The following is a 12,059-nucleotide window of genomic DNA, read 5'->3' on the forward strand; positions in this document are numbered from 1 at the left end:
GTAACTTTTCACATTTCTTAGCTTAACCTTGAAGAAGTATTAAGTTAAGTTTGTAAAGGAAATTCTCAAGCAGGTTTGTATATCTAACGAGATACGTAGTTGTTTACAGAAGTTACCAAACGAATGATGACTACAGACTGAAGGCTTTCATAGAGACTAAGACTAAACAATGGGAACCAAAATAAAGTGACAGCATTAATAAACAGGATCAGCAGAGGTAAACACGAGACCCAGAAAGATAGGAGTATATAAAAGACAATCTTACAGTAATAAGAGTAGGCTTACTATAGAAAGTATTTTCACATTCATTCATAATTTTAATCCATTAATGTAAACGCTTACCGCAACAAAAAATAGTGATGCAATAATTTTAAAGAGAATATAAATAAAACTTATGTATGGTTAATGATTTTTATCAAAATTTATATAACCCTTCCATCTAAACCTTCCTCAAATGTGTTATGGTTAGGTGTATTTTTGTCATACTTCTAAATAAATCAGTTTACCTTCTTTGTTCTGCAGTCATTAAATTTTATTTTACCTAATCTGGTCTAATGTTTACACATAATTGTTAAACATCTGTCCTATTTTTATTTCTTGTAATAAGCAAGTTGTATCATATTGTGAAAGTGCCTAAAAATGTTATTGTGTGTAATAGGCATCCAAAATTAGCTATGTCTTATTTTAGCACACTGATTTCTGTGTCTAGAGAGCATTTTGTTAACAACTACTTATGGGCCCTGCCATTCGGGGGGAGGGGGGAGAAGGAAGGAACAACATTTGTCTTATTTCTCACATTGTCGTCTTCCAATTGAAGAGTGAAAAGGATACGATTTTAATATGTTAATGAAATATTTGTTATTGAGTAAAATCACTTAAAATTACATTCATTTTCATAATTTGCCATAACTTCAACTATCTTTTTTGATGTTCCAAAAAAATGAATATTAAAGTTAACATTTTACATCATTTTTGCCCATATTTGAATCTTAAAAGTCACACATCGTAGCCACATGATCTGAGGTGTCATTGAGGTGACTCAGTCGAGTCTTCACGAAAAGGAGGGGGGGAGGGTAATTTTATTTTGAAATTTCGGCCAGTGGATGGGACTAGTGCCTACTTAGAATTCTGAGGACTATACTAAGTAAGAAAATTTGGTTTTGCAAGCCAGCTACGATGGTTGAGGGGTTGTGGAGATCATCGTGCTTACCAAATGTTATCCCTATACTTGTTGGATGATCGTCTTCGTTGAGGCATGTGACCTTTAGGCCGGCAGGTGGCTCTCCCTGGGCTTTCGCGTCATGAATTTGTTTTGTTTGAACCTTACGAAACTTTATATTATAAAGAAAATTGGCATAAAAAAGCTTTTAATTTAGTGTGGATTTGGAGATACGTAACAAAATAGGGCTACTGTTTAAAATGTATTTTATACCTGAAGGAAAAATTAGGAAATAAGCATACAAAAATGTATAATTCAAGAATTACAATAACCGATATTGTACTTGATATAGTCTATTAATTGTGGTTATGGAATTTCGGATATTTGTTTACTCTTACAATTGTATATAAAATTATCTTTTAATCTTCTTTTGATCGGCAGTTTGTTGTACCGCATATGCCGTTGTTGAAGAAAGTATGAACAATGTGAAAATACACTTGAAAGGCCCCCTCCATTTCTCATATAATATCTGCATAATTAGATAGTTAGAACTTGTTATTGTTAAAGAAGGATCAACAAAGAAAAACATCAAGAAAGTTTGTTCACTCTACGTCGTCGGCCAATTAATGATAAAAAACTGTAACTCTGTGTGAAAACATCGGAGTTTGTTGTGCAATTTATTCTCAGCTGGTCGTGTTAATATGCATCTGCACTATAAGTCTTCTGAAAATTATTACATTATGCATTTTTACCACGGTTAAAACAAAATAAGGCAATAATGTACTTACGTGACGAAGCTAAAAGTGTAAATACTGAGTAGGCTGAAAAAATCTGCTTACCCTGTATCTTTTTATAGAGCAGATGTTTATCGGTTTTTCTATCAAAATAATATGTAAATATGGCGTCGATCTTCTATCTTTGTATGGACATTTTGTTTCATACGTCCAACTTGAAAACGGTTTCTCTTTTAATTCTACAAATAATGACTTCAATATTCTCTAAGTAGGCCTACGAATCATTTTACACAAAATTAAAGTAACTAATTTATTACCGGTACAGAAAAAATATTAATAAACAAACCTTGAAAACCAACAAAGCGAGTATATGCATTTACAAATGATAGATAGTAGTGACGTATAGCAGGCATTCCGAATCTTCAACAAACCTGCAACATTTATGGGATCACAAAACAGCTGTTTCCAATGAACTTGAAAATCAACGGCGTAACTTTATTGATATATGTAGCAGGCGAGACCCAACAATTTGGCTAGAATTCGGATACACCACAAACCACAATAACACTATAAAAATGTAGTTTATACAGTATTTAATATTTAGAATGTAAATTATGAAAATAAAAAACTTTGTCATCAACCGTAAAAATTGTCAGAGTGCAACCATTTTATTTTCATTTGTTGTCTTGCTTTTATCGCCAATTTCATCGACACACATTTGTTATAACATTAATTTACATTGAAAATCGACATTAACATAAACACGTGCTTTTGTACCGTAGGCCTCCGCTTGATAGTTAATTACAGTGTTGCCGACTCAATGCTCCGGCTTTGTTGTAGCTGGCTCTGGTCCAGGTTCAAGCGCCGAAAGTTAGTCAGCATTTGCTCGTAATAGGTTGAGGGAAAACCCCGGAAAAACCTCAGCCAGATAACTTTCCCAACCAGGATTTGAACCCAGGCCCGCTTACATGGTCAGGCATGCTAACCTTTACTCCACAGCGATGGATGCCATAATAATTCAGGCAACGTTGCTTTGATTTTAGAATACAAATGAGAAATGATTATTGTACAGCAAACGCCATCAAACATTGTGAAAATTTTCATGATCGTATTCGATTATGCGTTGTCATTTTTAAGCTGCGTTGCAAGTAGACTGATTATTACTAACGACGACCATCGCTCCGCCTGCGAAACATGGCGGCATAATTCTTAGTATAAAATCAGGGGAGGTTGGATTTTTTTTAGAGTACATTGACATCATCATTTAGTCACTTCATGGGAATTGTTAGTATTGTTCTCATACCTCCATCTAGGCATTACTTACCTCCTGATAAAGTTCGGATTTACACTATTGGGGGCATACGAAAGAAACATCTTCCGTAATGTTGTTGAAAGCTCTTCTATAGTACGCGGATACAAATCGAAGGACGTGACTCATGAGCCCGGAGGTGGATATGTTTCATATTTCATCTCTCTTCCTTTTGTTAGCACATGATGTAACAGTTTCTGTTGTGAATGGCATTGTTAGAGAATTTCTTATAAAACTGTCTCGTTGCTGTCTTCACTGACTCGAGATTTCACGCAAAGGCCGTAATAATCAATACTGTAACGCTCGTCGTACTTCGGGCATGTCATATCAACAACTGATTGACCTCTTTCTGTTAGTCCGCCGATTTGGTTCTGTGGTAGCGTGTTTGTTTCCAAACTACCTGGTCCGGGTTCGATTCCCAGTGGGGTTAGAAATTTTAATGTAAAATTTTTCTTTCTCGGGTCTAGGAGAGGTGGCGGTATACAACTTTTAATCACTAGATTGTGCACCAATATGCCTGGGTTAAATCCCAAACCTCTCCACAGTGCATATAAAGAGAAGGCATATGTCACTGTTGATAGTGATTCGTCCGTCGGATGGGGACGTTAAGCCTGGCGTCCCTCTTGGTACGATAGGCCTACTACTCGACAAGAGTAAGCTACGTGCCGGCACCGAGTTTCCCCATCTTTCTTCCTCATCTTCATCATCATCCTTATCGACCTGGTTGGCGAGTTGGTATAGCGCTGGCCTTCTATGCCCAAGGTTGCGGGTTCGATCCCGGGCCAGGCCAGTGGCATTTAAGTGTGCTTAAATGCGACAGGCTCATGTTAGTAGGTTTACTGGCATGTAAAAGAACTCCTGCGGGACAAAATTCCAGCACATCCGGCGACGCTGATATAACCTCTGCAGTTGCGAGCGTCGTTAAATAAAACATGATAATAATAATCATCATCATCCTTACTCATTTCTACACTATACTTATACAGTACGAACACTTACACATAAGTTACACTCACCCTAGTACATGACATAACTCTCCACAGATACATATCATGCATAGCGTGACCCGGCCAAGTGGTGTGCAACTTGAAAATGGGTCACAATCATCCCATCTATCCGCAATATGCGGAACTCGAATCACACAAGTGAAGTGGGTAGCCATTGGATACACACGCACATACCTTTTGTGCGAGATCGTGCGTATTTGCTTGTTTTCCGCACAGAACCAATACGCGGTAAGTGTGAAATACCACATTCAGTATTCTCAACGTAACACACATAATTTCCCTCTTCTTACCCCTTAAGCGCGACATTCATTTTACTGCTTTAGGCTTTTAACATATTATTTTTAGCGACGTTTAACATAGTAATAATTATAAATTGGAAACTTACCACTGCAATTTCACCTAAATTGCAATGTTAATTATTGTTTTTAAATATTTGAAAAAATTAAGTAAAGTCTACTACTCCACGAAACTTATTGCATTCCTGATACAAGTAACATTAAGGAAGCCGTGAAAAAATCAACAAGATTCCAGATGCGGATGTTATTACTGCAATATGTTATATAAATAATATTGTTAAAATATTAAAATGAAAAATAAATAATTACATAACCTTACCGTTTGTTTTAAGTTCGCATTTATAGACTGGAGGAAAAAAAAAGACAGACGTATATCACGGCCTGCTGGAGTATATTAAACACAGAAAACATGTTATAGCAACAATGTTGAAGAAAGATATATTGGTTTTCCGAAGTTGCCGTCATTAAACAGAAACAAAGATGGAGATTTCATTGCAACTAATTAGAAATTCGTCTTTCAGGTATGTAATAAACGATCTTCGCACAAAATAATGTACGATACACGAGCAGTATGTCAACATACTGCTCTTGTAACGTATATTACTATTTTATTGGGTTGATGTAAAAGTTAGTAGCGTTTTTCGCTGTGACAGAAGTTTTTGAGTTGAATAGAAGACAGAAATTAATCAGTAATATATTCCTCCACATTTTCTATGACTCTACTTTTAACGCTGGGGTAGTTTTTTTATTTCACGTCTAAAGAAATCTGCTAGTTTGGAGTTAAAGAAGTCGTGAAATCAAGTTTGTAAAGCATCTTCGTAATCAAAGGAGTTCCCTTGATATTGTTGGAAACAACAAAAATTGTGGAAATCTGAGGGTGCAAGATCGGGAGAGTATGTGAAATGTAGAATCACCTCCCAACCAAACTCCTGGATAGTTGCTTTCATCATGCTAGCAGAGAGTGGACGTGCATTATCGTGTTGCAGCAGCACTAGATACAGTCTTCACGGTCGTTATTCTTCAATTGCGACTGCAAGTTGCTTGAGTTATTGACAGTAAATGTCAGCAATTATGACTACATGCCTGGAAGCAATTTGCAATACACGACGCCTTCTTTAACTCGCCAGACGCATATTATCTTATGTAAAATGGATACTAACTTTTGTATGGTTGTTGTTTTTTTTTTTTTTTTTTTTGTTAGGGCTCAGCCATTCCTTTCTTTTTTTGAAGGCACTATTTTTCGACACCAGTAACAATTTTGGACAGGAATAGTCACTGTTGTTCACAAACTAATCGATGACGAGTAGACTAAGCAGAGAAGCAAATGATCACACTCTCATTTCTGTATTTTCACTTAAAGCATGTGGTACCCATACACCCTATTTTTTTTACCTTGCCCGTGGAATGTAAATGTCGCACGATGGTTGACTGGTCACAGTTCATCACATCTGCCAAATTCTCGGGTTGACTGACGTGGACCGTCATGGATTAAAGCGTTCAGAAAGTCTCGTCAAAACCCGATGGTCTTCGAACGTGGCCAATTATTCAAGTCAAAGTGGTCTTCTTTGAAACGACAGAACATTTTCTTGCAGTGCTTTCTCCGATGGCGTTCTCTCCATACACAATACGAATGCTTCGAGCCCCCTCCGCTGCCTTTTTTCTTCTCTATTAAACTCAAACAGAAGAACATGTTGGAAGTGTTAGTTTTTTTCCACTTGACATTCCAGCTTCTTTAGCAACAATTGTTCTTCCTCTGACACACATCTTCAAGTGAGATGTACTGCCTGATAATAGATGTACAGTAGTGGCAAAAAAAAACCGGGCCGACCCTTGTAGGTGATTTCAGAGCCTTGTTCACAGTGACAGCACGATAGACTGGTAACTAAGACTTTCGTGGTTCGAATCCTGCCTGGAAACGAAACTTTTTTTTTTTCCTTATTCAAATTTATTCCCAATACTTTTCGATTGCAGCGATATTTTACTACTTAATTAACTTATTATTCCCAGAACATGAATTTGGCCAGCTTATTTACTAATGGCTTTCGAAATGGGCTACGTCAGCAGTCGAAACTACAATTTCAATATATTACTCGCTATCTTGTGAATGCGGGCGTGGCATGCGCAGTGGCTTATTTCGGGGACTTTGATTATTCCGTCGGTCCGGTTTTTTTGCCACTACTGTACATATCAGTCGGAACCTGTCAGAGGGATAATAATAATAATAATAATAATAATAATAATAATATCATCATCATCATCCTCATCATTATTGGCATTACGGCCCTTATAGTTTAGCCTTAGCCTCCCTCAGAACATCCGACCAATCACTCCTGTCTAATGCTCGTGTTCTACATCTTCTAAATAATAATAATAATAATAATAATAATAATAATAATAATGGTTTATTTTAACGGGCAGAGTTAAGGCCATTCGGCCTTCTCTTCCACTCAACCAGTATGATAGAAAATTACTACAATGCTATGAATATAACATAATTAATACAATACAATACAATACAAAGCAATACAATACTACAATACAAGACAATATAATACATAATTAATATAATACAATGACAGTTCTTTTCATCTTCACAACACCAATAAAATAATTATGTAATAATAATAATAATAATAATAATAATAATAGTAATGATAGTCATACCTAAATTAAATTAAATTATTAAACTCGATCACAATTATAACTTCAATATTAATAATATTAATGTGTATATCTGAAATCACAAATTATTCACTTCGAGTACTTCCATTTCATCTGATGCCATTCGTTCTGCATATGGCAATTCACCAATTCAAATAGGCTAAGTGGTTCCGTGCAAGTAAAGACTCGACACCTGCCAACCAAAAGGGAAATTATACCAAATCGTCGTAGTATCCAACTGTGTGATTATGTAACCACCGCATGTACTTCCTGGTTATAAATATCTTCTTTGGTCATTATTTATTTCCATTTCACTATTCCTCATTATAATGAACTTGCCATTCTGAGAAATTTCCGTAGTTACAGGAGTTAGTATCGAACTATAATTTCTGTCCAAGTAGCGTAAAATGGGGTAAACTTGACCGCTGGAGTAAACAGAAGAAAGAAGATTTAAATCATATAAGATGCTCTGAATAATTTTTAAAGTTAATTATTTTTGCTTTATTTGTTAAGTGTTCTTTTTATAATTGTAAGTCACAATTAGGACTAATATCATGACTTAATTTTTTTTGTGGTCAAGTTTACCCCAGTGGTCAAGTTTACCCCAGTTTACGGTACGGATACCTATTAAATTATGAAAGAAAGAGACACAGGACTTCACATGTTTTCTACTGAAACTTTTCTCCTAGTTTAGTCATGAATTCAAGGTTATACTTATCATTAGGGCTAGGATTTTGATGAAATTGCATCTTTTTTATATTAAGCCAGAAACATAGCTGCTTTAATATTTATATGTTATGTGATAAACTGAGTGTTTTAAAACATAATTGTTAGGGCATTTTTTTTGCATCTTTTGTCTGTTTCAACTCATAAGAGCATCTTTTATTTTATTCGGTCATTTTTTAGGCATTTTCATTTAATTTTGGGCATAAATCCCCATTATTAATGTAAAATAATGTTTATTTGCTTTGATATTTTCTTTACATATTTTGTCCATTAATACCCATTATTTTGTATAATAGTTACTCGTTTTTCTACACAAATATTACCATTTTAACGTAGTACACCCCATGTAATGGATCAGTCCAACCACCCTTCAATATAGACTCCTCTATACCTGCTAATTCCGGATAAGAGTGTCCTTATGGTAGACTACATGGAAACTAAAAGTAAAATAAATCCATGCTGCTACAGCCCATGAAGGGTCAAGACCGACCAGCCGACTGCTGACCTCACGTTCACATGCCGACGCAGAGGTAAACGATCATACATGGACATTACATCAGGTAAAATCATTAAAGTGTACTACTTAGGGAAAAAATTACGTAAAATTTAATTTAATTACTAGTCTAAATATTTAGTACAAAACCTCTTTTCCTACTAACAAGGAGAGGACACGCTCTGTATATCACCGAATAGAATAAGATTGTGTGAGATGAAAGTACAAGATGTACTGTTTAAAGTCATACCTGGTATGAGTGGCCAATGATCCCTCGTTTTGGAAATATTGGCTATTGTTTGTGACATATTTCCGTTAGGTGCTCAATAGGGAAGCATTAGACTGTGTAAGGCGTAGCTCATATGGTTGGATGCTGAGTTGTTATCCAGGCAACCTGAGTTCGAATCTTAACTGGTTCTATATTTTTTTCTTTTAATAATGATTAATATTGTGATCACAGTTAGCGATTTACATACCTGTATCACATTTCTCAATGTATTGAATGCTTCATCATATTTTAAACAAATTACTAATTAACTAACATTGTATTGTAAAGGATAAACAATGAAATACTGCTCACGTAGGAAGGTGAGATGTGTCACTGTCGTCTGTTCTATTTCTGTAGCAGGTATTCCATTTCATTTTGTACCGGATTCATTATGATGTCATAAAAACACAGAAAACATACATATTTACTGCATCATGCACAGCAAATGAAAGAAGGTTGTCCACAGTCACACACATTTTTCCGCACTTCTGCTGCGAAACAGACATCCTTCACATTCACAAACACTTCTCGTTCGTTTATCAATTTTGATGCATACCACGCATATTTAACATGGCTTTGAATATAGGAACTGACAACTGAAAGTGAATTAAAATAATAATAATAATAATAATAATAATAATAATAATAATAATAATAATAATAATAATAATAATAATATCAAGCTTTAAAAAACGAGAAGGCATTAAGATTCGAACTCGGGTTGCCTGGATGACAATTCAGCATCCAACCACATAAGCTACGCCTTTACCCAGACTAATGCTTCCCTATTAGGCACCTAACGGAAGTATGTCATAAACAATAGCCAATATTTCCAAAACGAGGGGTCATTGGCCACCCATACCAGGTATGACTTTAAACAGTGTGTCTTGTACTTTCATGTCACAAAATCTGATTTAATTCGGTGATATACAGAGCGTGTCCTCTCCTTGTAAGCCAATTATGTAAGATCAGTTTTTAGGACATTTTTAAAAGATTTTTAGGTCATAAATGCATTGTTTTTTGGACATTCTTTCATGATTTATAGGTTACCAAAATCCTAGCCCTACTTATCATAAACACTGAAAGTGAGAACTACAAACCAAGTACATTGAGTCAACAGGATGAGAGTTAAAATTGGATGTATGCAACAAGTGTAGTATTTCTTGTGCAATAGTTTTGTTACAGCTATAAACTAATGCTTTATACAGAGTGGTAGCAGAAGCCAAATCTTTGATTCCTCTCTCCGAAGTCCGTCTTCTGCCACCTGTAACATCTCCAGACAAAATCGTGTGTGTGGGTCTGAACTACAGAGGCCATTGTGAGGAACAAAAGCGGCCCTTCCCAGAGGAACCTGTCTTCTTTTCCAAGTGGAGCAGCTGCATTGTCGGACCCAATGCTGAAATCAAACATCCGTCAGTCACAAATGTAATTACCCGTTTTTTAATATTTTATTTTACAGGAAAAGGGCAGATGGTGCATTGATTTTTGAGTGGTTTCTTAAATCAATTGAAATAACTGTGAATCTCATTAATCGAAATTAGCTGTAATAATAATAATAATAATAATAATAATAATAAATTTATTTATTTATTAATATTTATGTGCTGCACAACAGCCAGACGCCAATTAAAGTTCATCACAATACAAGGCAGTACAAAAGACAAGAATACAAAAAAGACCAAATATTAAATGAATATAAAATGCAATGGATATAAATGATAAGAAAATAAATAAATACAATACTAACAGAGGATAAAGGTAAAAAAAAAGGTAAAGGTATCCCCGTAACATGCCATGAAGGCACTTGGGGGGCATGGAGGTAGAGCCCCATGCTTTCCATGACCTCGGGACTAGAATGAGGTGGTGTGGTCGGCACCACGCTCTGACCGCCTTTTACCCCCGGGAAAGACCCGGTACTCAATTTTATAGGAGGCTGAGTGAACCTCGGGGCCGTTCTGAAAGTTTGAAAACGAGAAAAAACCGTGCCACCACCTGGGATCGAACCCCGGACCTTTCAGTCCGTAGCCAGCTGCTCTACCAACTGAGATACCCGGCCGCCCACTAACAGAGGATATAAATTAAAATTAATGAGAACAAAATGACATACTGGGTGTTCATTTCAAAGTGTGTTATGGCGTCACTGTTGTGAGTCAGCGATTTGAAGCGAGTTTCAGCTTTTATGTCAGAGAAGTTGCCTATTAATCAAGGCGTTCAATCTGAACTTGAGAACGTATACGGTATAACCTGAACGTCGTAGCAACAGATGGCGATCTGTACGGATTATGTGCTACCATAACCTCTTTCGAGCTGTGTTTTGTGCGGGTAAGTCGTACGCAGGGTATTTGTTATCATCGGTTGCGTACGGCAACATTCCACAACATAAATCAAATGATCCGTGTCCATGTTGATCGTCGAAGTTAATGTCAACAAATACTGTACGTAAGTAATCGTCTTAACCCTCTCCCCATATCCCGACAGTAAGGAAAAAAACTCACCTCAGTACGTGTTTCCAAACAGTTCACATTCCTGCCACTACCGCCGTTACGGTACGTATCGGTAAGTACTCTTTTGAATGAACGCCATACTTGCCAGGCAACTTCTCTGGCACATAGGTAATACGCCTCTGCGGGAGTGTAGGAAGATTGAATTCTCTAGGCTCATCGGCTAGCCACATGACGGCATACAGCGAGCCATGACACACTTTGAATTGAACACGCAGTACAATATCAACAAAGTAAATACTAGAGATGAACAACGATCGAGAAAGCAAGACTAACAGCGCCCGCAAAGCCGAAAACCCGCACGACAATGTTCTATAGCCTACGTCGCGTCGATGACGTAAAGACTTTGTGAGTGTTTCGAGACGCCGAGATTGATCACTCCCGAAGTCCCGACGTCAAGCAGCCTTGAATCGCCACAGTTGTTTATACCTGACTGAACTTTTATCTACTTTGGCAACTGTTATATATGTATAAACAATCAAGTAGCCTATTTGAAACATCATTTCTGCCTTTCAGTGTATAATAATCCGTTCCCCAGTCTTTATTTAATTACTAGGCCCTTGTTAAAAGGCTAGGAATTTTTTTTCATATGTTTGAGATCAAGTGTGCAATCTCAAGTAAAAAGATAGTAAAGTTATGTTTTATGTTTCTTAGAAATGCAAATTTATTTGAGAATTTTTTTTCTATTTATATAACCATAGGTAATATCATATATGAAGGGTACACGGGAAAAACGATCAAGATCCACCAAAAATCGAAATTGAGTTAATAATGCTATCTTATAGTGGAAAGGAAGTACCTACTATCATGTGGTCTAGCTAGTAATAAGAAATCATCGTTCTTGACATTCCACTACGTCAATTTCTATTAAATACACACATAACAAAGTATTAAGTGCTTAAACT

The 12,059-nt window shown here is 36.2% G+C and overlaps 2 protein-coding genes across 2 annotated transcripts in view; one reads left to right on the forward strand and one right to left on the reverse strand.

Moving 5' to 3' along the window:
- The window catches only part of LOC138708965 (uncharacterized), a 267,711-nt gene that overhangs the window by 116,763 nt on the left and 138,889 nt on the right, over window positions 1-12,059 (reverse strand). The gene's annotated exons all lie outside the window — the stretch shown is intronic.
- Window positions 1-12,059, forward strand: part of LOC138708966 (oxaloacetate tautomerase fahd2, mitochondrial-like) — an 81,163-nt gene that overhangs the window by 5,713 nt on the left and 63,391 nt on the right. Inside the window, exon 2 of the mRNA XM_069839373.1 lies at window positions 9,862-10,078. Within this exon, the coding sequence (XP_069695474.1) occupies window positions 9,862-10,078 (217 nt within the window). The remainder of the gene's footprint in view (window positions 1-9,861; window positions 10,079-12,059) is intronic.

The sequence above is a fragment of the Periplaneta americana genome, chromosome 11 (assembly GCF_040183065.1).
Source record: "Periplaneta americana isolate PAMFEO1 chromosome 11, P.americana_PAMFEO1_priV1, whole genome shotgun sequence".
NCBI lineage: Eukaryota > Metazoa > Arthropoda > Insecta > Blattodea > Blattidae > Periplaneta > Periplaneta americana.